Source organism: Hypomesus transpacificus, chromosome 15, assembly GCF_021917145.1.
Source record: "Hypomesus transpacificus isolate Combined female chromosome 15, fHypTra1, whole genome shotgun sequence".
In the NCBI taxonomy this organism is placed as follows: domain Eukaryota; kingdom Metazoa; phylum Chordata; class Actinopteri; order Osmeriformes; family Osmeridae; genus Hypomesus; species Hypomesus transpacificus.
Window position 1 is genome coordinate 10385245 of NC_061074.1, and position 27672 is coordinate 10412916.

The 27672-nt window shown below is 41.6% G+C and overlaps 3 protein-coding genes across 6 annotated transcripts; 2 read left to right on the forward strand and 1 right to left on the reverse strand.

The window, feature by feature from the left end:
• On the forward strand, positions 1-4635 carry serpinh1b (serpin peptidase inhibitor, clade H (heat shock protein 47), member 1b). Of its 3 annotated transcripts, none has more exons than XM_047036213.1 (6): positions 1-161; positions 939-976; positions 1798-2411; positions 3115-3213; positions 3296-3528; positions 3697-4635. In XM_047036213.1, exons 3-6 carry the CDS (start codon positions 1829-1831, stop codon positions 3997-3999), a joined length of 1218 nt encoding a protein of 405 aa, XP_046892169.1. In that variant the 5' UTR covers positions 1-161; positions 939-976; positions 1798-1828; the 3' UTR covers positions 4000-4635. The 3 variants fall into 3 exon arrangements, with proteins under 3 accessions (XP_046892169.1, XP_046892170.1, XP_046892171.1); XM_047036215.1 differs by having other exon boundaries at positions 110-129; XM_047036214.1 differs by lacking the exon at positions 939-976 and having other exon boundaries at positions 41-161.
• A 1671-nt stretch (positions 4636-6306) lies between these two features.
• On the reverse strand, positions 6307-15063 carry gucy2f (guanylate cyclase 2F, retinal). Its single transcript, XM_047035937.1, has 18 exons — positions 14319-15063; positions 13465-13766; positions 12329-12683; positions 12015-12099; positions 11822-11918; positions 11589-11723; positions 11382-11462; positions 10393-10569; positions 10124-10280; positions 9774-9923; positions 9352-9500; positions 8786-8949; positions 8420-8612; positions 7891-8065; positions 7571-7669; positions 7374-7468; positions 7154-7239; positions 6307-6546 (listed from the first exon to the last, which is right to left on the reverse strand). Exons 1-18 carry the CDS (start codon positions 15061-15063, stop codon positions 6462-6464), a joined length of 3330 nt encoding a protein of 1109 aa, XP_046891893.1. The 3' UTR covers positions 6307-6461.
• Positions 15064-18491: 3428 nt separating this feature from the next.
• On the forward strand, positions 18492-27417 carry tsku (tsukushi small leucine rich proteoglycan homolog (Xenopus laevis)). 2 transcript variants are annotated; one of them, XM_047036402.1, is made up of 2 exons: positions 18492-18808; positions 24414-27417. In XM_047036402.1, the coding sequence occupies exons 1-2, from the start codon at positions 18800-18802 to the stop codon at positions 25461-25463; spliced, it is 1059 nt and encodes a 352-aa protein (XP_046892358.1). In that variant the 5' UTR covers positions 18492-18799; the 3' UTR covers positions 25464-27417. The 2 variants fall into 2 exon arrangements, with proteins under 2 accessions (XP_046892358.1, XP_046892359.1); XM_047036403.1 differs by lacking the exon at positions 18492-18808 and adding an exon at positions 20740-23337.
• Positions 27418-27672: the final 255 nt, after the last annotated feature.

The window sequence follows — 27672 nt, forward strand, 5'->3', positions numbered from 1 at the left end:
GTAGGTCTAACTTCCAGAGAGAAAAACAAGGAACTCATTTAAATAGTGCAGGCCCATATTCCAGAAGTTTCTTTTCCAGGGTATATAGGGGTGTTGCAGTCTGCTATACTAGTGTTCAAGACAACAAACGTAAGTGGAGAAATCCAGTTTATCTGTGCAAGGTAAGGATAATGATTCTTTGTTTTGTGAAGGAATTGAGAGGGGAAAAAAGCATGTTTTTTTCTCTCAACAAGTAAAGGTATATTTATTAGTGGCATGCTGTCTCACAATTTGCAACAAGACATCATGACTGAAAAAAGATTCTGCAGTACTTTTATGATACATTGTTTATATTGTGCATACCAGTTATTATAAATATACAAAAGAGATTTAAAGTGTACTCTGTTTTCTGAGTTACTTAAGTTGTGCAATCACAGCTGTCTTTCATAATAACATTGATGCGTGCTGATGCATGCCACTACGTTATTGTATTAATGGTTACAGTAAATTCAAGAGAGAACCAAAAAGAACATAATGAATTCCGTTGTTTTGAAAAGTATTTGATCAAGGACAAAATTGTTGTAAATAGCTGGGCTTAATTCAAACACAATCGACTTTTGATTGAATCAGTTTCCATTGACAACTTCGGGAATGGGTGGAGGATCTGAAATTACTTTTATTCTCTGGAAGTTGATTCTGGTCCACTGTGGCAAAGCTGATTGGATAATGTTTTCCCCTCCAATGAAGGCTCTAACCAACAGATGCACAATGCTGATGAACTGTGAAACTCAACCAAAAATGATTTGATGTGAAACTTTTCCAATGGCCCTTGCAGCAAGGGCAGATGAAGCTTATTTAACTTTAAGAACTGAAACCTTTGCATAGTTTCTCCGTATGAGTGATTTTATGTTTTACTACCTGCTCTATGGAGATTACGTTATGCACCTCTTGTCTTTCAGAATGAAAATCGCAGACATCACTATGAAAACAATTGAAGGTATACGATGTATATAAAATGATGCAAAGTTATAATACCACAAGACTGAGCAGAGTTGCCAGTGTTTATCTTGTGGCTGTTGGGATAGAAAAGCAGTCTTACAAACATGTAACAACAAGCGTGGTCCAATTGAACTTCTACTTGATAGGTGTATTCTGGTGCTAAAATTGTATGCCTAATTTGTCCACATTGGCAGGGTGATGCTCATCCTAAATATCCTTGCTAAATATCCTTGACTAGCCTTGGGTAGCTCAAAGTATGTTTGCCTATGCATGGCATTACATTATAACAAATACAAAAAGGAATGCCTAAGTATTGTGCCTCAATTCAGTATAATTATTCATAGCCTACTTTTAGTAAATACAGAAGTCTATTTAGCTATCAAAGGCAGGCAGATGGAATTCAAAATAATACATCGTCCTAGATGCTTCTACTACATGTGGACAGCAACAGAGGGAGGTATCAAATTACTGCCCCCCCGCCCCCACTCCCCCAGCTCATGCTCACGCCCCCTGCTCCCCCACCGTCAGCCCAGAGTTGAGAGACTGTCAGCAGCACAAGAGAACTTCAGCTGCTGTCGACGTGGCAGCAAATATGGCCGCCACAACTCCACCAACACTGCCTTACTTTTTCTGCAACAGTTCCATCATCAACTGACAGAGTTCACAGTGACAATGTAGATCAAATGCATACCTATTCAGCAGTTAAAACATCGTTGTGTCTTGCCTGGTTGGCCAACAAACGCATCCAGGTTGTGATACCAATGCATAGTATATGGCCACCGTCATTAACATCCAACTTATGACCCTTTCTTCTTTCAGGCTTCGATAGCTTCTCTTGGAGACAGAAAGAATGTGGTTAAGGAACCTCATAGCTCTGAGCGTGCTGGCCCTGGCGGCCACTGGCGAAGATAAGAAGCTGAGCAGCTATGCTACCAAGCTGGCTGACAACAGTGCTGATCTGGCCTTCAGCCTTTACCACAACATGGCCAAGGAGAAAGTCATGGAGAACATTCTCATCTCACCAGTGGTGGCGGCGTCCTCCTTGGGCATGGTGGCTCTCGGAGGCAAGTCCTCTACCGCATCCCAGGCCAAGACTGTCCTAAGCGCAGACTCCATCAACGATGAGAGTCTTCACTCTGGCCTGTCGGAGCTGCTGACCGAGGTTAGCGACGCCAAGATGCGCAACATAACCTGGAAGATCAACAACCGCATTTACGGCCCCAGCTCGGTGTCCTTTGATGACGACTTTGTGAAGAACAGCAAGAAGTACTACAACTATGACCACTCAAAGATCAATCTCCGGGACAAGAGGAGTGCAGTAAACTCCATCAATGAGTGGGCAGCAAAGTCGACGAACGGCAAGCTACCGGAGATCACCAAAGAAGTGAAGAACACAGATGGAGCCACGATCGTTAATGCTATGTTCTTTAAGCGTATGTAGAGTTCAGTACTCGCAAGACATTATTTGTCAACAACTTGTCATGTTTTGTGTTGAGAGTAGAGGTAGTTAGTTACCAGTGTTGTCTGAACGCGTTTATTGAACGAAAATTCATGAACTGAACTTGAAAGAACGTGAACTGAACGTACTGTATTACTGCCTGATGGACGATACTGTGAATGCGTTCATTCTGGTCTCTGTGAACGGCATGTTCACTCTTTTTATATAAGGTGCCAGATTACTAGACTTCCAGGCGAAAAACACACCGTTAACAGTCCTGTATCCAGGGTTCCTGTATCTCGAGTGTGAGAGCGCCGAAGTTGCGTAGAGGCCGAGAGCAGTATTGCAGACAGGTAGATTTTAATCTGGCAACGGCAGCCACCAGTGTTGCACCGCCGCACCGGCTGTGGTTCTATATGGACTGTGGAAATAATAATAACAAATTATAGCTCGCAACATATTGGAAACAAATTACTGAACTAGTCTTTTTAACTCAATTTTTTGGAGCTGTGAACTTAGTTCAGCATTTTATTATGGACAATGAACTGAACTAGTTCATTTTCAAATTTGTGAACTATGAACTGAACTAGTTTGTGTATAAAGTGAACTTTCCCGACACTGTTAGTTACTAGGTGGTAAATGGTATGGAAGGTCTGGTGTGTTCAGGAAGTGAACACATTACTGTTCTGTCTCTACAGCTCACTGGGAAGAGATGTTCCATCACAAGATGGTGGACAACCGTGGCTTCCTGGTGACTCGCTCCTTCACAGTCTCCATTCCCATGATGCACCGCACCGGTAGGCTCTTTTTACAAATTCATCAAACCTAGCCAAATGCAAGCTTATCTAATCGTCGGGTGATCTTTTTTGCTCTTGACAGGTTTGTATAAATTCTATGACGACACTGTGAACAGGCTGTATGTACTGAACATGCCCCTGGGCCAGAAGCAGTCTAGCATGGTGCTCATCATGCCCTATCACCTGGAGCCCCTGGAGAGACTGGAGAAGCTACTGAGCAAGCAGCAGGTGGAGACCTGGATGAGCAAGATGGAGGAGAGGGCAGTGGCTGTCTCCTTGCCCAAAGTCAGTGTGGACGTTAGCCATAACCTTCAGGTAAGACACCAGTCAGATCAAAGCTGTAGGTTTTGATACTGAACATTGTCACTGATAGACTGAATGGCACGAAGACTTCCACCAGTAGTGCCGCGCTAATAGCGTTTCTCTGAGCCCGGTCACCAGTAGACATTACGATACATTTGAAGAGATTCTTCTACTTTCTAGAAACACCTTGGTGAGCTTGGTCTGACGGAAGCTGTGGACAAGGCCAAAGCCGATTTGTCCAACATTTCTGGAAAGAAAGACCTCTATCTCTCCAATGTGTTCCATGCCTCTGCCCTGGAGCTGGACACGGAGGGAAACCCCTTTGACACCAAAATCTTTGGCTCTGAAAAGCTGAGGAACCCTAAGCTGTTTTATGCCGACCACCCATTTATCTTCCTGGTGAAGGACAACAAGACTAACTCCATCCTCTACATTGGCAGACTGGTGCGGCCCAAAGGCGACAAGATGCGGGACGAGCTTTAAGTAATGTAATTCTTTGCAGTGGTTAGTTCTTGATGTTACAGTTTTCAAACGTGTCAGGAAAGAGTGTGTGTGTATTAAGGTGTGACAATGACTATTACTTCAGTAGCACAGAAACATTCTAATAGGTAATTTTGGAATTGAATATCATTGTCTACTGTTAGGGAACAGGTGTATTTAAGTTTGAATGAAATGCTTTTTTGATCTAACAAATACCCCAATATCAAGAAAATTGCCACTGAATCTGCAGTATTTATGGCAAAACAAACAACATGCTTATAACTAAGAATGGTCTCGAGTTAAGCATTTCATTTTTGTTTATGCATTTTATTTGTTTTAGATTTGTTTTTTGGCTAGTGCATGTGTGCATAGATAATATTTAAATGTTTGAAGAAAATAACATTTCTGCACAAAATGGTGTTCTTTTTCAGGCTTCCACTGTTTTTGCATCTCACATGCACTGAAATATTTCTCTGTTTCAGTCAAGCATGTCAATGAAAGTTTGACAAAGTTATGTTGCTCAATTTGCCAACAATTCTGTGAAACCTTTTTTAACTATTTTGTATCTGTATTTGCCACAAATCTGTTAAGCAAAATTATATGTTTCCCTTTTTTCAATAAAAAGAAACAACTTTGTAATTTGGCTGTTAGGCCATGTCCTAGATGTACAAGGATTACTTTTTTCTCAGTCTTATTCTATACCATGGGGAGCTCAATGAGGCCCATGACAACAATCTTTCCATTTGACTTGAGGGGAAGTATTTCACGTCTGGACTGGAATGTGATGATTAGACCAAGGGCTTTTGTCTCACGCCAATCATGTCACATCCCCTAACTGTAACTTTGCAGTTGGTTCACCCCAGTGCTTGGATGCCCAAGAAACTTTCCCTTGTGCTTGGATATCCTACTTAAATAGTGTGCTAACTGTGATGTTGGAATCTGGAGCACAGGTTTCACATGGTGAGGCAGGGCTAAGGGATCATTCTTAACTGACTCCAAAAGACACACGTTGAAGCACAGCACCTTTTGACACAGTCTGGAAAAATAAAGGGCAGAAGGGGATCGTTGGCGCCTTCCACTGGCAGAGTAGGATAATCAAATGGGAATGTAGTTCGTATTCCAGGTATTCAATTAAAACAATTAGTTCTCTTTAGTTGCAGTAATTTGTGCTCCACAAAAAGGACAAGGACAGTATTACAAATCCATGATTTATTTAATTAAATATGCCATATTTACATTGTATTTTATAAACATCCAAGACAAATAAGAACATATAATTAATCTGGACAATGTTTTACAGTATGTACAGTAAAGTCCTTACAGTCTATCTAGATCTGTATGAAATATATACAAACATCAAATAATGTGCTTGAATTTACATGAGAGAGTTATTTCTCCAATTATCCACAAATATATACTGAGCAGTATTATTGCTTGAATTGTTTTGTTCTTAAATCTATTTCTTGCTCTGATAATATTTTCTATCGTAGCATATTATTAAGGTAGGCCTAGTCTTTCAAAGACAGATGAAGTTCGTTCAGTTCTCTTGCACAAGCAATGTCTCAAATCTGACAAGAGGTGGAGCTCTTGTCAATGAAGGCAGCAACAAGGAGCGGCGACAATGCTGGGTCACACGCTGCCCTTCCTGTGTACCTGCCATTGCCATTAGTCAAAGTAGGCATTGACAGGTCCTTCACTATATCCGCAATATTTACAGTAACATGATCCTGGCGTCAATGAATGATGTGTCATAACATCTTTTTTAAATGAAGGTTTAGAATGCATTCACACAGCTTACAGAAACATTTAAACAAACTATCATGATACATGCCATTTTAACACAATAACATTACATGTAGGAACGCACTGTTCAGAGGAAACAAACTGCTTCTTACCCTTGTGTTTTCAGGAGTATTGTTAATTAAGCAGGTGTTATTCTGACAAGGTCATACTCAATTTTGAAGTGCTACCCTTAAATAAATCTATTTACCCTTATATATTGTAACCACATCTAGCAGGGAACCAAACAGGGACTGATTGTAACAATTCTATTGTAAAAATAAAGCTATGGTACAGGAGGTGAATCGTCGGGAGGGGTGGGGGGGGTGGGGGGGGCTCCCGTTGCGAGGCCACTTAGTGGCCAATGATGGCAGAGAGGAGCATTCACTGTTAAGAAGATAGACACGTTCCCCTGTTGCGCACCAGTAATACAGCAACTTTCATTTCATTAGTACTCTCCCTTTCTGCTACGCTGGACACAAGCAGATTAGCCAGAGAACAGGCAATCCTATTAAAGGAGTCCCATGTAAGCTGAGGTGAGCAGACTGGCCCATGCCCTCTGTTCTTCCTTCCTGTCAGTCGGCCCTCATCCCTCCTTCTGCCTAACGATGTGTCCTCTTCTTCTTTTTAATTTGACTCCCTCTCTTCTCTATCTATCTTTCACTCTCAGACTCTTCTTCTTCCACTCAGATTTTAGGCTTGTCCACTTCCCTGTTGGCCTTTCGAAATATGGACTTGATCTCTTCTGTCACCATCGCTTGCCAGTTGTCCCTTAAAAAAATACAAGTATCAATATTAAACACCACGTTACACTGAGAAGAAGAAGACAACAACAAACTCTAAGAAAACAAAGTATATGTCAAACAAGAATGCCAAAGAGTGTTGGGAAGACAAAGCAAAACAAAGCGCCACCCAAGAAAGGACATTTATATATTTTTTCAAAAGTTTATAGAGGACAAGGATAGAGAAGACTCCGATGTTCCCTCAGATTCACGTACACAAAGCCACAAAACAACATCAAGCCAAAGTTGCAACCACATGGTGACAAGCTTTCCATTACAACACCACATATGTCACACGGGTGGCTACCTCCTCAATCATGAGAGCGCCATGCTTTTTTTCTCAGCTTTCTTTCTCTTGTACTCGGCTATGTCGTCTGGGTTCAGTCCATGATTGTCTTCCCTATAGCAGACATACACAGGACACTACTGTCAAGCAGCATCACTCAAAGGATTCTGATTGTCCCACGCTTTCGTTTCAACACAGTTTTTTCTCCGGCAGGAAATAAATTGTCAGAAACAAAATTTAACAAAGATTCCGAAAGGGAATGAACGTAACTCACGTTAGACCCTAAACATCTTGAGAATAAGTCACATACCCTGGTTTGATTTCTGGAGGCTTTGGCAAAGGCTTTGTGAAGTTTGATTTCCCAACTAGCCAGTACGTCTCCTCAATGCCTTTACCCTGAAAGAAAAAGTTCATATATCCGGTTGTCAATTTTATGGGAATTATTATTTTCACAATTTCCATCTTTCAAATGACTAAAGTAAATAAATCTATGAAGGATCATAAATAAAAGGAAAATCTAAAGTCCTTACCTTCAGTTCTGTCTTGCCCCTGACATCTATCTTGTATCCCTCATTCAGGGAGTGAAGGATCTTCACAGTGGTCATGTTCACATGGATTCTATAAGCTGAGGGGGAGGAAAATAGCTCTCACAGCTACAGCATAGTGCAGTAGAATACAGAATAATACAGCATGGTGCCGCACAGAACAGCAGAAATAGTAAACTCACGCAGCCCAGTGGATTCCATTCGAGAGGCGGTGTTGACTGTGTCTCCAAAAAGGCAATAGCGAGGCATGGTGAGACCAACCACCCCGGCAACGCATGACCCTGCACACACACACACACACAAATGAATACATGCATGGACACACAAACACACACACACACACACACACACAGACACACAGGGGGACACAGTATACACACACACAAGCCACAACAACACTGTAACCATCCAACTTACTGTAACTATCAACACTGTCCAACAACTTCCAGGCCTTCCAGAAGTTATCGACATGACTCTCATGCCAAAACGATGCCAACCTCACCTGAGTGTATCCCTATGCGTATCCTGACGGGTACATTGGGCATGTGTCGCATCTGAAAGGTGCCCACAGAGCTGAGGATATTCAGGGACATGTTGGCTATCTCCGCTGCATGCTTGTTGCCATTCCTCTTTGGCAGACCTGATGCCACCATGTAGGCATCTCCAATGGTCTCCACCTGTCAGAAGACAACATTAGACCCCTCTGCAGTACACCTGCTCCTGCTGTGTTCTACTAGTTACATCTAGTTGTGCACAACTAGATGTAACAATACACTTGATCAACTGACTGCAGCACTATAGGTGCTATTCTGACATCTACACTAGTCTGTGAAGACTGATTGCCCGGAGAATATTGATCAGTAACTGATTAAATTATCTCTCATGTCGTCTCGATGGCCAGTATCTTGTTTCAAGTTAACATTCAACTGGTCACTTTCAAACTGTGGAAAAAACTACCTCTGACTGGCGCATTGCGTTGTAGCCACCCCTGGCGAGCTAACCTTCAGCTAGCTGACCAGTCGTTAACTGACCTTGTAGACATCATGGTTGCTAAGCACAGCGTCGAACAGCGTGTAGAGGTCATTGAGCAGGTCCACCACCTCGATGGGGTCGCTGAGGGATGAGATGGTGGTGAAGCCCACAATGTCGCTGAAGTAGATGGTGACCTGGTCGAAGTACTCGGGCTCCACCGTGGCTCCTGTCTTCAACGCCTCTGCCACAGAACTGCCACATGGATGACACGTTGAGGACCGTGATATCACACACAGTGTATGTGTGTGTGCATGTGTTTGAGAGTGAGTGCTTGTGTGTATGCGTATGTAGGTGTGTGTGTGTGTATGTGTAGGTGTGTGTGTATGTGTTGGTGTGTGTGTGTGTGCGTGTGAGGCCTGACTCACGGAGGGAGCATCTCAGACAGCAGCTTCTCAGTCCTCTGCTTCTCCACCTCCAGCTCCTCGGTCCTCTCCCTGATCAGGTCCTCCAGGTTAGAGGAGTACTGCTCTAGCATGCGCAGCATAGAGTCAATGATGTTGGTCTTCTTCCCCTTGTTGATCAGTTTGAACTGTGGAACCATAACAAACACAGCTAGAGCACAGCTCTCATACTGAACACGTCAGTCAGTGGTTGGGTCAAGACAGAACTTGAATTCCTATGTGTTTCCAACTCGATGGAAGGAGTTCTGAGAAAGAAATGAGAAGTTCCATTGTTTCCACTGTATACAGCCCATGGCAAAAAAATAATCTTTCCTCACAGATAACTTGAGCATCAAGGAGGCTGGGCATAGCCTATACACTTACTGAGCATGTTTTTCATTCAGTCAGATTATTCTATAAGCACAAAATAGCACTGGAACATTTTGGTTTCAATTGGAATTGCATACGACATATTTCAAATAGGATAATTCCATGTACAGTATACAACATATAGCCAATATATTTTCTGCTACGCAGATTCAGGGGCTGACCTGGTCAAAGATCTCGTCGAAGGCTGGTCTGCGGTCAGGCTGCTCCCCCCAGCACTGCTTCATCAGCTGGATGCACTCCAGCGGGGCCTGGTCTGGGGCCACCGTGGGCCTGCACATCGGAGGGGGCTTTTTCACCTTCCTAATGATCTCTGATGGACGGAGGGGAGAAACAAAGAGAAACTCTGAAGGCGCTTCAAAAGCATGGGCTATATTTGTCAGCAAGTTATGTTTTGCGGAACGGCATTTGTGCGTTTTCCCCTATTCCACCTCCCAGAATGACATTATCTATCGCCATGGAAACAAACGTAGTCGTTGCATTCTTTTGATCAAATGGAGGTAAAGCGTTTGAAGAATCTGTTTTTTTATTTCTATCTAAAACGTTATTGGTGTGGTTTGACTCATACACAGTTGTCAATACACACCCTCAGGAGTCAATCCCAGCATGCAGTATGGGGATCCTCTCACCACCACCTCCTGGAGTATGATGGCGAAGCTGTACACGTCTCCTTTATAAGTCCCCTTTCTAGCGTTCTCTGGGTCCCGGAGGAACTCTGGAGCTGTCCAAAACATCTCTTGGAGACAAATAACAGTATTATTATTGTTAAAGGATCACATTGTAAATCAGGACCCAACACATTGAACTAGAATACTTTTGACACATTCTTAACATTGACAGGGTGTATATTTGTTTTGGCACACATTCTGAAATCACTGAGCATAGGTTAAAGCTCAATAAATGTGACTTGATATTATGCTTTGTCAAAGACATTACCTTCAGGTGGGGATATAATTTGGGGGGCTTTCTGGGATTCTAGCAGCTCGTTGAAGCCATAGTCTGTGATCTTCAGGACAAAACGCCCATCTACTACACAGTTACGAGACTTCAGTCGACCATGAGGGAATTCTCTGTGATGCAGGTACTTCATACCCTGAGAGATCAACCAAATCAAACAAATTATTTATTGAGTCAAGCGTGTAAAACATGACATGCACCAAAACTGATTTCCATTGGCCTGATCCTGACCTGACCCCACAGCCTACCTTAATCAGGTCCAGCAACAGCGAAGACTTGAACATCCAGTCGAGCTTGACATCATCGTTCTTCAGCAGGTCCTGCAGACTGCCTCGGGAACAGTGCTCCGTCACCACAGCAAAAATATCACCATCGGAGAAGAAGCCCAGGAATAGGTTTACGTTTTCATTCCGCAGGTCCTTCATCTGTGCAAATCAAACAAACCAAAAAGAACCGGCTTTAAGAAATCTCCCTGGTACAGTATGTGTATATTCTTGGTATGTGTTTGTTTTAATTATTGAAGAAAATCCAGCTGAACCTCACTATAGTTGGACCAGATCCTAAAATATTACATGGTAAAACACAAACTAGCAAACCTTTAGTATCTGTGAAAGTGGGCCTATATGTACAATGAATGTGTTTTAGAAGTTTACAGTTGGATAAGAAGCTTGATACAATGTATGTTAATTCAACTCCATTTGGTAGAGATGCCACCTGTAGTTTTATAACACCTAACTAGGAGACATGAAGTCTAAGAGACATAAAGTCTGGGTGACCTGAAAGGGTTCTTGTCACCTGGGGGGAAGAGACAGTTGGTTTGAAGAAAATGTGGATTCAACTGTATTGTTCTAAGGATTTAACCAATACAGAAGAGATTTGGTATAGCTTCATGTCTGTAGGATGGACCAATGGCTTTTGAGAACTGTCGTATCTATAAAATGGTCTGTTGAAGAATGTTCTGGGGGGGTTCAGGGCCATCAGCTGAGTAGTGCTGGTGGGCTGGATTCTCCCGGTTCCATTCTAGAATGCTAGATGGAGCTGTATGGAATTGTCTTTGTGTTATTGTCTTATGTTTGTGTGCTGATGATGTTATGTTGGTAACGTTGTTATGTTTAGACCTACATCAAATAAACATTAACTCTATACTTCACCCGACTTCAGCTTAAAACGATTGATTGTCTGCAAAAACGACCACAACATATCCCAGTCCCGTAGTGATGGTGGCTTTTCTCTGTACCTTTGAGAAGATCTTTGTGGTGCTTTGCTTGACCTCTTTGAAATGCCCCTGATCAAACTTCTTCAGCCACACCCAGTCTCCCTATGTGAAGTGAAAATATTGTATTTATACACTTCAACACTGAATCTTAGACATTATTCAGTAATTGGATGAATATATTTATTGGATAAGAATGTGTGTAATGTTCCTCTGCAGTGTTTTGCCTACTTCGTAGATGGCCACATTGGTGGACTCGTGAGTTTCTGTTTGCAAGCTGTTAACGGAGTGGGATGGGTCTATAGACCTTGTGCTCTTTTCGTCCATAGCACTCTTCGATTCACTAAGATCTTCCAAGGTTATTTTCTGAGAGGCACCACAGAAATGATTTAGTAACGCAGTCATGAACATTTCATGTTTCATGTTATTTTTAGTGGGTCAGGTAATACATTTAGGACACCTACCCTCTTGCTAAGTTGAGGATTTATGAATGTGAGATCCTCCAATGTCAGAAGGATCCTATTGGGTCCTTTGACCAACTGGATCTGCTCAATCCTCCTCCTGCCAGTTGGAATGCATGTCAGACCAGACCACAAAGAGACCAACCAACTAGATCTCTTAGACCACAACATAGACATGTAACTGTAAAGTATTTACCTTACAATCAGACTCACTCCAAGTGCACCAACAGCCAGAAAAGCTATGATTGCAAACACCACTATGACGTAGGTGACATCCACTCCTGTGAGTTGGGAAAAATGTTTACCAAATATGGTTTGGGTCAAAGTTGAGGCAACAGAAAACTGGAGAGTATACCATATCAAAGTGGATTCTTGACAACCATATCACTGAGCTGTAAAAATGAGCTGCTAAAATGAGCTGATAGATGCCCATTAATAATAACACAACCCGAATAGTTACAGTTGACATATTTAAGGAAGTCTGAACTAAAAACCCCTAAAGTCTTCTACCTCCACTGCAGATGGCATCTGGGGTGAACCAACAGCTGGAGTCGGAGGCAGGAGGGGAACCCCCTGGGAAGTGAATGGACTTGCCCGCAAACCGGACCATATCTGTGCTCAGGTCGACCAGGTAGGTGCGATACAGCCTACCGCCCCACCCATTTGAGTCCAGGATGACGTAGTTGGTCTGGCCTTCACCCTCAGTATCTATGATGATCTTCTGGTTGAAGCCGTTGTAGGTCATGTTTCGGGTGAAGTAGGCCAGGTTGGTTCCTGAGAGCCACTGGCCAGCTCTCCTGGCATTGTGGATGGCTTTGGCCAGCAGGTAAATTCCATTGTATATGGTCCCAAACAGGGGGTTGACCTGTGTTACAGAGAAAGGCCAATCTAAATATGTTGAGACATACATTATACTGTATGGGAGAAGCCAAAACAAGAAATTTCTTTATTTTGTAATTATTTTGTTTTTAAGCACTTTTTGCTGGTCTTCCCAAGAAAACCACTGAAAGACTACAGCTCATTCAAAGCTCTACAGCTAGATTATTAACCAAAACTAAAAGCAGAGAACACATCAGTCCTGTCCTAGCTACACTGGGTTCTTGTTACTTTCAGAATTGACTTTAAGGTCGTTCTCCTCACATGCAAAGCTTTAAATGGACAAGGACCTAGCTACATTGCTAACTCTCTTACTAACTACACACCAGCTAGAACACTGCGATCATCACATGCAGGCCTATTAGAGGTCACCAGAAACAGTCATTAGAAAATTGATGATGTGGCCTTTGTCAACTTGCCCCAAAACTATGGAACACATTACCCATCAATATTAGGGAAGCAAATCTGCTAGAGATTTTCAAAAGACAGTTTGAATCTTTTTACCAAAGCACTTTACTTATTTGATCTCAGAAGGGTTTTATACTTTTATTACTTGTATTATTGCTTTTATTGATTTAATGTAAAGCACCTTGAACTGCAATTCTTGCATGAAATGTGCTATATAAACAAAATCTTGTTATTATTATTATTATTATTATATTAGGTATGTAACATCCGGTTGGGCAGTCCTACAGTAATGCCGTTACATCCAATACAACTGGACATAACAGTCATGTACAGCACCAACAACACAACGTGGACGCCCTCACCTGCTCAGGCTCAACATAAATTGTGAGTTCCTCAGTCCTCTTGGCCATGTTAAACGCCTCGTTGAAGGACATAGTGTCCGACGCCACGGTGATGGTAAGGACAGCATCGTAGGCCTCCTGCAGTTTGCTGTTGTTTACGAGTGGAAAGTAGGAGATGTTGTTGTAGGGGAGGCTGTAGAGAAGAGTATCGTAGGGCACAAATACGTAGCGACCCCTGGTCAGTCCCATTTTGTTGGCCTTCAACAAGAAGTTAACCTGCTGTTCGCCACCATTCAGAGCGGAGTGCATGCACATGATGATGACTGGAAGAAAAGGAGGGAGACATTGAACACCTGGAAGACCAGTTCAGTCCAGTAAGTAGCTTTTGAAGTAGCATTGATATTAAGTGGACATGGGGGAGGGTTCCCTAATTACTTTGGAATTTAAAAGAATAAAAGATTCTAACTTCGGGTTCCCATGATCTTTGTGTTACCCAGCTTCTACTTCTAATCCACCTTTAGGACCCCTTAAGACCTCTGACACAATTTGTGGACTGATTAGCAGTACCTATAAAGAACACATAAACAAGCTCTTTAATTCACTTCAGCCATGTGGCAGAGAGTGTTCTGGAACAAATTGGCTTCTGTGGACGTAATCAGGTAGCAGGGTATTACCTGATGTACGTAATTGGGATGAGAGCTGCGCAACTAGTGTCTGAAGGTTTGACAACAAGCCTACTTTGTCACATGGTTATTGTGTCTAAAAGCCTATCCTTTCTATAATTGGTCAATCTCTATTATGGTAGTTTTGACTAAAGAATGCAGTCTATATTGTTAACAAACTGCAAATTCATGAGTTGATGTCATCTGTCTTACCTTTGATGTCCCCTGCCGCCTGAATACTCCCCAGTGTGTTCTCAATTTCCGTTTCATTTATTCCCATTGAAGTCACTATGCCAACAGGTAGTCCCCGATTCCTAAGAGCGTTGGCAACTTTACTAGCTGTGTCCATCCATATATCCTCATTGGATGAGACAATGCCAATGTTAGCCCAGCTGAAATACTTTAACACGGTGAACAGCACACGGGTGGGAGAAGGTAAAGTCCTGCTGAATGTAGGGTAGCCCTTCATCCGGTCCAACTCATAGTTAATACAAGCCCAAGAAAATAATCCTTTATCCCAGTTTTTGCACAAAAGCGATGCTGCGTCACAGTAGCCGGGGTTTGTGGGTCCCACGAATGCATCAACCGTTTTCTCATAGTAAACAAATGTTGTCAACGCTTTTGAAGTTTCGCACGGCTCTTGCAGGATCACAAAGTCCAATTTGCAACCCAAATCTAAGCTGAAGTCCTCGTTTATCCTGCCCACTGCAAGTTTGGCAGCAACAGCGGGCAAGGCCTTGGAAAAGACGGGGTCGCAGTTCCAAGGCCCGAGGACTCCTACTTTGAATATCAAGCACTGGACACAGCATGGGAATGTCAAAACCCCGAGTAGGACCCATAGCAGGAAATTATAAAACGGCAGAGTCGCTAGGCTGTGTCTGCTTTTGTATATGGGACCACAGGGATAGCTGGATAACTCCCACAGCACACCTCCAAAATGTAGAGGAATATGTTGCATTGTTTTTCAAAAATATCCTTATTGGGGAATTTGGAGGTTACATCAAAGCATCATCAATCAATCTGAAGACGCCTGCAAAGTAAGCCTGCAAAAAAGTAAAATGTAATAGTTTGAGATTGTTTGATAACAAACTTTTTGCAATAAAAGAAGTAGGCTACTCATCAATGGGTGAATAAGAACCAGTCATAACTTACCATAGCGTTTCAGGGCCTGCAGGACATGTAAGTGGTCCAATACGGCAAAACCTCATGTATTTCCAGTAGTTCTTGATCACCTAATCTTTCCTGTCATCTTTATAGTCGAACTGTGAGTTCTTGTGAAATTTCACAGCCGATGAAAAGACACAACATATTCCTGTTGTGTAAAGGGCGAGGCTGGATCTCCGATCTGTCTGTCTCGAAGGGAAACCGTTTCAGCACCCTGGAGAGCTACTTAGACCCTGCTGTTCGCACCTCTTGAGGGGTTTACAAACTCACACCACGCACGTACATTACAAATGCAGGTAACATGTCTAACATGTCTCAAATTTTAAAAGTTGCTTTAATTTTATCAAAGTAGTCTAGCGTTACTAAAACAGTTTAGCATTATGTACCTTCGTCTTCTCATTATCTTGGAGCAAATCATCTTCCTGAGCCTCAACGGATCAAAAAAAGAGTTTCACTTATTAAAAAAGGCAGGAACATTTCCCATAAAGCTGTCGGATTTCTTCGGAATTAATAAATTATTCTACAAAATACAAAGACAATATCTATTATGCCAGGTCAGGATCACCTACGCCCATTCAATCAAAGTCCGTTCAAAGTGACCCGTGGGTAAAACGTAGGCGTTACACCCGGCCCTAATCCATATTCAGTTAGGCATGATATAAGAGGATTGTAAACGTGGATTGGAGGGACTCATAAAGCCTTGTCAAGCAAGATATCTGTATGACTTTGTCTCCATATTTTGGTAAAACACTCCACACAAATACATGATATAAAAGTATAAAATGCATTCTATACCACCTTAAAAGCTGCAATTAATCTTCTATTGTGGCCTCAACACATTTCAGGCAACATAAAGTTGAAAGTTGACTAAAGTCAGAATAGGCTTTTTGTTATGGAGACAACTTGTTGCGTGGACACAACTTAAGCGCCATAATTGGCCTAATGTGTTGGTGAGACAACATAGGCCCAGTTCAATTGAATTTGCACCGAAGTGGAGAGGGAGTAATTAGAGATAACGAAGAGTTCTCCCCCGCAGGCGTCCCCAGAGCTATCTAGCATTGTGCCTGCGTCAGTCCTTACATCTCTACTGAGACTCCCTCTGTTAGGTATTCAAAGTGACAGAAAGACAAACAGCTGGTTTGTACAGGACACTTTGTGACCTAATAATTTGGGCTGAACCACGGTTGGCAAATAAGGCATAAGGAGATAAATATTATATTAGATTGTTGGACCTGTGACTGTTCAGTATAACAGTAAGCCTATACTTAGGGTTAATGACCATAAACTATAAATGCACAGAACGAATAACAGGTGCTAGCCATGTGGAAAGCCAGATACCTTATTTCAGGTACCAAATACCATATAACTACAGCTGTGAATGTATATGTAATATTACATACTGTACAAGCAATTACAATGATTTCTCTTTTCCCCAGATCATCAGAAGTTTATTTAGGCCATGTGCACCATAGAGAGAAAGAAAGAGAAAGAAAGAGAGAGGCAGGGAGAGGGGCTGACAGACTGAGATGAAGAGAGAGAGAATGAGAAAGGCTTGAGAGACAGAGAGAGAGAGAGAGAGAGAGAGAGAGAGAGAGAGAGAGAGAGAGAGAGAGAGAGAGAGAGAGAGAGAGAAAGAGAGAGAGAGAGAAAGGTATGCTCCAAGTGAGTGTGGTGTGTGGTTCAGGTGGTACAGGAGGACGAGGTAAGTGATTCCACCTTTGCTGACCCATATCCATATAAGCTGATGAGCCTCTTAAAAGTAACACCTCTGTCCTGCAACCTGGTATAGGGGAGAAAATTGCCCGCTCAGCAGAAATGGACACTGTGATGCAGCTGAACACACTTTAAGACTCTGGAAACACTCACGAGGAACACAATATTACACTGAAGAAAACCTGTCAATGTGCAAGCAGGTCATTTTCTATCTTGTATCTGCATCTGAGAAAATGCTATTATTATTATAAATGCTATTATATACACATGCAAACACAAATGAAATAAATGTGTGGAGCATCCTAGAGCAGTATTGTAATAATATCATATTTGTATAATTGTCTTTTCTTCCTTTAATGCAGACACGTGAATTGCCTTTTCTATTTTGATGTGCTTTGTTCTGGCGCCACCTTGTGGAGAGGATATCGAACATATATTCGTGTCAACTATAATAGAACATTGACTCCATGTTCTGAAGTTCTAGTTCCCCATTGTATCTGATGGATTATTCTTAGTCAGCTTTCTTCCTTGCTTCTCTTTCACAATAAAACAGAGTGAGCTTCAACCAATGTTTATTGCACTGTACAAAAATCACATGGCATATCGTGAAATTGTTAAATGCTTTGCAGCTTGGCACTTGAAAGGCAAATAGGAATGAACTCAAAATAACAATCATAAACAATGCCTGTATTAAAGGAGGGACACTAGGAAATTTTAAGGCAATTGTAAGCCCACACATGTACAATAAGTAACACCAAGAAAACATCTGTATAAGGGACTAATACATCATTAAGATGAATTGCATGAGGTCAATTGCATGATCCTATAAAGGATTTCTAAAACTGGTACAGTGAATTTGTATTCATTTGTGTGAAAAAAATATTTCTTTCTTTCTCTCTCTCTCTCTCTCTCTCTCTCTCTCTCTCTCTCTCTCTCTCTCTCTCTCTCTCTCTCTCTCTCACACACACACACACACACACTCGTTCCATAAGTTTGAAAGACACCGTAGGTTATCATAGTGAAACAATGCTCTCATGCAGCAGCTCCAGATGGGAGACAGAGGCCCCATATTGTCCTGCAACACATGCTGTTTAACATATCCCCCTGTGGCTCTCACCCTCCCTAAGCTTTGTTCCTATATAGGCCTACAGTATCTCTGTTGACGTAGCCTACACACTGAACTCGACAACTGGCCACTTTGAATGGCCATGGATCCTTGTCCGATTTATAGGCACTAAATAGAAACCAACATAGATGAAGTTGGACATTTAAAGATGGAATTCAAACTATGGCACTAATATGATACATGGTCCCTTCTGTTTTGATCAAAGTTTAATGGACAGTAGGCTATTTGTTTTTGTTTTTTTAGTTCGTATCAAAAGCTCTTTTTTGAATTGTATAACGGTTCCACACTTAACTTTTACTTTCCTTTTCACGTTCTGAGCTTATCTGAGACATAGGACGGCCTCATTATTGTATAACGTTTTTCGTTCCTTATAATTCTGCCATCGGTACCGACGAGGGTGCCGCTAGAGTGCGCATTTGTGCTAAGAGGAGTTCGTTGCGGCGGAAACCCAGAAAGACTTTATGAGATATGGGTGCAAAGGACTGCGAATCTCTCCTCCTTTAGTCAGCGTTATGGTACGCACCAGACAATGATCCACAGACTGCAAGGAGTCAAACATACTTCGCTACATTTCAACATGCCGACGGATCTACACAATTGGATGAGGAGCCGATTTTGTCAAATGTAAAATGCTTATAAAATAGCCTAAAGTGACTGTCCGGATGGCACTTTAACTCCACATTCTTATTACATGGTCAAGGTAAGTTAACCAAAGCGAGGACTCTTCAATTTAGCAGTTAGGCTACTCAAATGTATTTAGCTACATGCGGATGGAATGGTTTCGAAAATTTCAGAGAGAGATCAGATTTCAGATTACCGTGGCTTGTTTGAAACCCGCCTTGTTGGTTTTATTTGTATGCATAAAGCACATGCCACTAATTATTCTAGAAAATATGATGTTTATAACACCTCTTAAGCGGATTTTCTTTGTCCTAACTTCTGCCGTTTACATGTGAGTGATTGATGCGTGGAGAAATTGACACATGGTCATTGACAGAGGAAATGGGCGGGGGCGTGATCGAAGTGATACAATTTCAGCCGAAGCACCTTTTCTGAGTTTTTTGCTCTAGTTAGAAGGCTTGACAATACTGTCCATGGATGGGTGTGATAGATACCTTTCTTCGCGACAAGGGCCCTGCATGGTCTGCCACGGCTGCAGGAAATTTGATCTGCAGTGGCAGTACCCAAAGTCATATCTACGGTGGCCCTGAAGTGCAAATGACACCCCCTAATATGAGTACATCCCCCAAATGAAAATACTCCCCCCCAATACGAGTCAACTCCCCCCAAATCGGATGACTTGTTCACCTCCCCCCAAAAATGAAAATACTCCCCCCCAATACGAGTCAACTCCCCCCAAATCAGATGACTTGTTCACCTCCCCCCAATACAAAAACGCGCTCCCCCCCCAATACAAGTCAACTCCCCCCAAATCGGATGACTTGTTCACCTCCCCCCAATACAAAAACGCGCTCCCCCAAATGGAAAACGACATTACATTAACTCAAAAACACATTACATTAACTCTGAACGGAAAGGGTAGGTACTACACTTTAGCGCTGATTGGATGCAGTAGGCTAACTAACAAGAAATAAGAAATTGATCGACAGAAGTACAAAATGCAATAGCCTGGCAGAGTTACGTGCACCAGAACATTTGTTTGGCTATCGAAGAATGTAGCAAATAGTAGGCTTCTTAGGCAAAAGTATTTCGAGTTAAATGTAAAAATCGATAGCCAAACAACTATCCTGGTCCACGTTACTCTGTCATTGTGGCATTTCATTCTTCTGTAGTGGACTATCAGTTTTTTCTTCTGAAAAGTCCTGATTCCTTCAACTGCGTTTTTAGCGTGCGCATAGGCTACTTATATTGTGAAACGTTAACAGCAGATCTAAGATTATTTCATAGGAATGACCCTGATTAAAATAAAGAGTAGTGTAATGACTCTGAATTGTAAACATTAATGTTTCCTCTTTCCTTCAAATCAAAACGATTAATTTCATGATAATGACAGAGTTACGTGGACTAGTTGTTTGGCTATCGATGTTTACGTTTAACATAGCAATTTATGCTTTTGCATACATAGCCTATGCTACATGCTTCGATACCCAAATAAATGTCCTGGTGCACGTAACTCTGTCAGGCTATTGCATTTTGTACTTCTGTCAATCAATTTCTTATTTCTTGTCAGTTAGCCTACTGCATCCAATCAGCGCTAAAGTGTAGTACCTACCCTTTCCGTTCAGAGTTAATGTAATGTGTTTTTGAGTTAATGTAATGTCGTTTTCCATTTGGGGGAGCGCGTTTTTGTATTGGGGGGAGGTGAACAAGTCATCCGATTTGGGGGGAGTTGGCTCGTATTGGGGGGGAGTATTTTCATTTTTGGGGGGAGGTGAACAAGTCATCCGATTTGGGGGGAGTTGACTTGTATTGGGGGGGGGGAGCGCGTTTTTGTATTGGGGGGAGGTGAACAAGTCATCCGATTTGGGGGGAGTTGGCTCGTATTGGGGGGGAGTATTTTCATTTTTGGGGGGAGGTGAACAAGTCATCCGATTTGGGGGGAGTTGACTCGTATTGGGGGGGAGTATTTTCATTTGGGGGATGTACTCATATTAGGGGGTGTCATTTGCACTTCAGGGCCACCGTACATATCGCCCGCCTCTAGACCTGCTTACCCAGACCAGTTTCTCTGGCTCCTATTGCGCAGTATTATCACTTTATACTCTTTTAATGAACCAACATTTTCAGCCACTGATACAGTATCCTTAGAGGTTGGAACAAACGATGACTGCCTATTGCGCAATAATTACTATATTACAGTAGGCTTCTCTTTAAAAAAACATTACGTTAATCATTAGTTTGTAGCATGCCATACACCTTAGAAGCACCTTTAGGGTAGTTTGACTTGGATGGGAAACTGTACTGTGACCGGCTACCTTAACTACAAGTTTAAACACATCACAGTTGGGGGGGTTCAAGTGTCATTTTAATCTGCTTAAAGACATAGTTTGTCCATCAGACACTAGTTGTCCTGGTCTAATACTGTTAAGCACTACTGCTTTAAGCACACATTAAATCTGACTTTTCTTAATGCCATGTAGTGATTTGTCTTAAAAGGATTAGCATTTTGTCTATCCTATTAATTGAATTGTTTGCAAGCTTGAACTTGGGGATTGAGTTGGGAAAGTGGACCCAAACAACAGGTGGAATAGAATATTGCTGAGGTTTACAATAAATGAAGATGCAAAGGCAATTGAAATCCCTTAAGAATAGACTCATTTATCTGTAGTGCATGATCACACTTGATCATGTACTTTATGTAATCTGCAGCTGTTTTCTCTTTTATTGGAAGTGATATACTAGTTTATGGTAGGTGTCCATGCCTAAGGATATGCACAGAGAAAGAGAAATGGTGTTTGTGGGGCATGGCTAGAGGTTCTCTGTCAATTGTCCACTGAAGAGATTTGCACCCCAAATAGTCATCACAGTCAAGTAATTATAGTGGTTAAATATGAGCTGATTTGAAGTCGGAACACCCAGATGCTGTTATTTGAGATTTATGACTCGAAGGATGAGAGAAACAGCTGGTGATAAAAGTTCACCACCCCCTTGTGATGAAGCAGATGGATAGATGGGGTTGCTGAGCCAAATGGCAGCGACAAGAAGGCCTTACTAGCATCAGAGTGGCACTCTGATAAACCAAACGAGCACTTGCTTTGTAGTACCAACACTTATTTACACAGACAGCCCTCCCATGGGTTTTCTAATAAAGTTTCTTCAAGGTCTGCATGAGGGGATACGGGCTTGTAAATGTTGGAGGGAAGATGATTCCCTGCAGATGAAGTAATTGTTTTTAAAAGTGCAAATGAGGTAATGTGGAGGAAAAGGGTGGTGCCGGTTCAGTTTGTATTAAAAACAATAGGATGTGGACCTCATTTTGGACTTGTGTGAAGGCATAGGAGGAAGCTTTGCTAAGCTGAAGGAGGGCTTGGTATCTTGGAAAGTTGTTAAATAGGGAAATGGCGTGTTTACTCGTCTCAAGTTTACGTATAAAATAAGCAGACTTGGCTTTTCTTGTATCGTTAAAACACAGTTGGCGTGACTCAAGCTTAAGTCAACAAACCCAATGGCAAAAAAAACAAAAACAAACCCACACTAGTCTGCTTCCTCTCTCATTTTCATTAATGTTTTTATTTCTGAGAGAAACGATTTCATACTGGGATCATACTCAGCCACAGTAATTGTTTGCTTTTCTGTTTTTCTCAACCTGTATGTGCAATACCTTTTAAATTACAGCCAGACAACACAGCAGCACAGTTGCTTGAACTTGTTTTACTTTACGTGGAGACACAAAACAGGAATGTTTGTATATTTGTTTTGAAGATGCGTTTTGTGAAACTTTTTTATTTATTTACTTTTTGCATTTTTCTGTTCCTTCCCTGAAGCCTGGTGCAGTTGGGTCTATTGTAGAGATGCAAGCTGACTGGACAATGTAGGTTTTTTTATACACAAACTGTAAAGTTAAACCATAAAGTTTATGAGGAATAATTGAAAGTTGTGTATTTTCAAATGCAAAAATCGAATTCCATATCATATCTGTGTCATGGGTCTACACAAATATGTACACTGCCTTTTTACTGAAACTTATGCGAACAAAGAGGAAACAATCATAACAGTCAGAAAACAAGAGAACAATTAACAGCTCCTTTTTGAGTAGACTTAAGGTCAGCTTACCACTAATAAGCCTTACTATGAACTTTAACTATTTCAGAATACCTAGATTGTGCAACCTCACTTATGAAAGAACACTCTGTAACCCTTCTATGTTAAAGGACCATTATCTCTGATAATGTTTTTTAATGGGATAAGAAACCTGTAAATTGACAAAACAACCTTAACCTACTTTAAAAAAAAAGTGCTTGGTCATGGTCTTGGTGGACGAAAAAACACAATTTGCCTCCACCAGTACAAATCCAACTATTAACCTTTGTCCAATAGCGTGTCAGTGTGTGTGTGTGAGAGAGTTCTCTCCACCTATTATGAGTATGTGGCTGCCAAGTGATGTAAGAGGTTTAGGGGCAGATCATTTAACTGCAGACAGGCTCGACTCGTTCAAGCAGCAAATGTATTTGAAGCACCAGCAGCATTCTGTTCAGTTTCAGAAGCTCTTTGAAAGCAGGTGGAATAGTTCAGATTAGAGGAAACCATTGACATCAACTGGACATAGAGGTACAGAGTGTAGAAAATTTCAGCATGTGGCACTTACAGCATCTGGAGTGGTGATATCTATGTAATTCTTTTGCTTTTTGAAATGCCGGGGTGTTTACAAACTTTATTCCTTTTTGATGTGACTTAACTAAGCCACAAAGTTGCTGATACATGCACCTACTGTTTGTTATGCAATTCAATTAAATGTTTGCAAAGATTTATCTCATTTAGCTGTGGTTTGTTTTAGAGTGTTTTACCTTAGACTTGTTAGTTTGTTAGACACCTGAGCCACCTGACCCACGGCATCTGCTATCTCTTTGCGTCTTTACGCTCCAATGTGCTCATATACTACTCTTTGTACCCATTTTCCACCGGCTAGACAGAGATATGTTAAGAACCTTGAGTGAGGATGTGCCTAAATTCTTTTTACAACCATTAACATGTTTTGTGTAATAAACTATGACTAAAAACGTCAATATGGACTGGTGAACACAATCAGGCCAAACCCACTGGAAAGCCAATTAGAGAGAAGCTTGTTTGGCTCAAAATGCAAGATGGATTTTGGGATGGAAAACTATTTTATTAACGTTCAAAGCCATGTTTAATATTCCAGCCTAAATTCAAACTGTTCAATTAAAGCTGTACTGGGCTATGTTCATACAGAGCATGTAAGAAACAAGTAAAACTGTTTCAATGGATACAGTAATCTGAGTTGATTGAATTTGAGTTTTAACTAATAACACAAAACTCAGTTCCATCAATAAATCTTAGATATAAGCACTTTGTTTATGCACTGGCTGTATTTAGCTTACTGACCATATGTATTCATAAATCTGTAACTTATATTTCAAATTCAATATGTTTCATACAGTATTTTTATAAATGGACAAACACTGGAGTATATCTAGTACATCTCCTGACACGTTTATTTATTTCCTATCAGCTGTACTTTTTCATTTAACGGAAGCCATTATGTATTTTATGCATTTTTTAAATGTTTTTGGACTTTCTCATATAAACCAAGTGAGTCATTGTGCTGTATTCTTATAACTGAAACCGATGATTCACTTGTTAATCATTTTTATGTCCCCTCCCAGACGAGGATGAGTCTTCTTCTGTGGATTAGCATGTCCCTGCTTGCCTGGGTCCATGCAGGTGAAGTAAAGAATTGCCACCCTAGCTGCCACTGTGAAGTGGAGAGCTTTGGTCTGTTCGACAGCTTCAGCCTGACCAGAGTGGACTGCAGGGGAGTGGGACCCTCCAACATCCCCATCCCCATCCCCCTGGACACAGCCCATCTAGACCTCTCCTCCAACTCCATAGGCCTATTGTCTGACACCATGCTTTCTGGCCCCGGCTACACTACGCTGGTCAGCCTGGACCTCAGTAGCAATCTCATCAGCCAGGTCAGCTCCAAGGCCTTGTCCCGGCTGCGCTATCTCCAGACCCTGGACCTGAGCCACAACTCTCTGGACAGCCTGGCTCAGGGCTGCTTCTCTGGCCTGCCTCTAGTGGATGTGGACCTTAGCCACAACCATTTCCGGGACTTTGACCTGGATGTGTTCATCACCAGGGGTCACGGCGAGCCAATGACTGTGGATTTGTCCCACAACTGGCTGAGCTCGGTCTCCAGGGGGCCACATGGGGGTGCGCTGCATGTCCAGAGCATGACGCTAGCGGAGAACCGGCTGAGGAGCGTCCCCAAGTTGGTTGGAATGCCATTGCGGGACCTGAACCTGGATGGAAATTCTATCTCCTGCATTGAGGAGGGGGCGTTTGTGGAGCTGAAGGACCTTGTACACCTGTCTCTCAGTGGCCTCAGTGAGCTTTCAGACATCAAACCGAACAGCTTTAGTGGCCTGCACAATCTCCAAGTTTTGGACTTGTCTAGCAACATCAATCTCAAGACACTGAGCCCAGCAGTGTTCATTGGGCTTGTTTCCCTGCAGGAGCTCAATTTGTCTAACTCTGGAGTAACATCTCTGCCAAACAATATGCTAAGCCACTTGCCTAGCATTAGGAGTATTACTTTAGGCCCAAGCACACATTGCTGGAGAACTCAGAAACAAGGGCAGTTTCACAGGCAGCTAGGTCAAGTCCAGTTTGACCACGTACTAACCTGTAACATCAAGGGCATTGTTTCTTGAGGCCCTTATGCCTTTGGAATGGACTACTCCAATAACGGTGCCTTCTTCAATATGCAACTGTTTATTCCTGTCAAACTTGATCCTTGCTCTTATAGAGATATTTAGTTGGTTTGACTGTATACAAAGTATACTTTAAACCTTTATGTAGCCTTCCTTAAAGAAGTTTCCAAATGTTTAACCATTTTGACACAGCTACATGAGGTCCCTATACTCAGTGCTATATGTTTGTCATACCTTATCCAGTTTCATGATCTTTACATCAGGCAGATATCCAATGCTAATCCAGGCAGATATCCAGGTGATAGACACCTTTAAATACCTACTGTAGCATGTGGCCCAGGTTCAAATACAGTTTCCAGAATGTTCACGTTCCTACCTGAGCTCTAAACTTAACCCTAAACTCTACATACTTAAATGTACCATTCCACCATTTTATGCCTAAAAATTAAGCATTTTGCCTCTATATGCTGCCTTCGTAACTGCATTTGAATGTGTAATGCCATTTCAGTATATATGGCCAGGTTGGTTACATACGCCATGTTCTTTATGAAGGCCTCACTTACTCTTTCAAGTTATACTTTGCTTAACATTTGTGTTATCCAACAATTTGTAATTTTGCACTTTTTCACTTGGGGGTGGGTCTCTTTTGCATACATGGATATGAGTCACAAAATGTGTTTGCATTTCTGTTGAATCCACAATGCCTTTTGATACTTGGGATAACATTAATAACTACCTTAAAAATATATATATTATTTTAATGAGTAGTATTAATTTTTTGTCTTCAAAGTGTGGACTATTCTATGCAAACTTGTTCTACAGTTTGTTTGCCAATTCCAGTAATATTTTAGCCTCCTGATAGAGTGGACAGTCTGGTTGTAGTTCAGTCATGTTTACATGGCCTCGGACCTTCAGCTTTGGCTGCTCACTTTAAACAGACAGGTGACACAACGAGGGCTGACATGCAGTCTTATAATTCCAAATGACAAATACAAAACAAAGACTTTCCGTTCAACTTTTCATAGTATGTGTGTTTGTTTTTAGAATTCCTTCAGGCCGCACCATAAACTTTTATTTGAAGTTTGTGTAATTTAATTGAATTGTCTTCCTGTGAATTATTTTATTGTGAACAGATATGCATAAAAGCAGACACGTTTGAACATTCATGTTTTCTTATCAAGCAGATACTCCAAAGAGCGTTACAGTTAGTCACATTAGCATTAGACATATTATTGTAAGTTTCTCTGATGTAACACTATCTTAACTGCATCTGATAATGCACTGGGCAAATTTATTCAAAAATTATTCCCCCAAAAATTGTAATAGTATCTTTTGCTACATTGGTGTTCCTGTGGTTTGTAGATTGACCTAAGCGGACAATCATTTTAATCACTGCAGATGACATATTTTGAATGTAAAACATCTGTAAAATGATGTTTTTTTATCAACAGAGCTTATACCTTTGTATATTAAATATATTGTTTAATAAATGACTTTCTCTCTGAATTCTCTCACAACTGAAATGCACAGGATTGTTCTGGAACACTGTGTTATGTCTGTGTTTTATTGACTGTTTCAGCTGCTGCTAATTGCTGGGTGTGTCTGCAAAGAAAAATACACGTCTCTTTTTTATATCCACCAATAGTGTCACAGTATTTCACGATTCAATAGAAAAAGAAAAAAAATGCATGTCTCCTGGGTTGACTCACAGGGTGTGTTCCTTGAGAACTGTCACGGAGCGCACAGCGACGGTGCGCCGGTCTGCGTCACCGGAATTCTAAGACGCACCAGTTTTGAGTTGGGACTAATTAGGACGGCTATATAAGCCGAGATGTTTCCGACTTCGTTGTGGAGTCTTATTCTTGTTTCATGTTAATGGCCATGTGGCGTCTGACCTTTGTTTTGTGAAAGCCTGTTTATTTCAAGTAAAGACCTTGTGCGCTTTCATCCAAAAGACGCTGACTCCTTGCCTGCTTTATCACAAGGACAACTGTTGGTTCCTAGTTTACTTTTACTGTTTACTTTCTTAAAATGTGCAGATTATAAGCTACCTCCTTTATTTACTGTACAGTAAAGTCCGCACACAAACAAATTCACACCATGCTCTCTCTCACTCACTCACATACACGCTGGTGGTCTTGAGAGGTCCTTTAATCACAAGTGGGCCAAGAAAGCCGACCCTGGCATGGCACCATGGAGTGGTGGACTG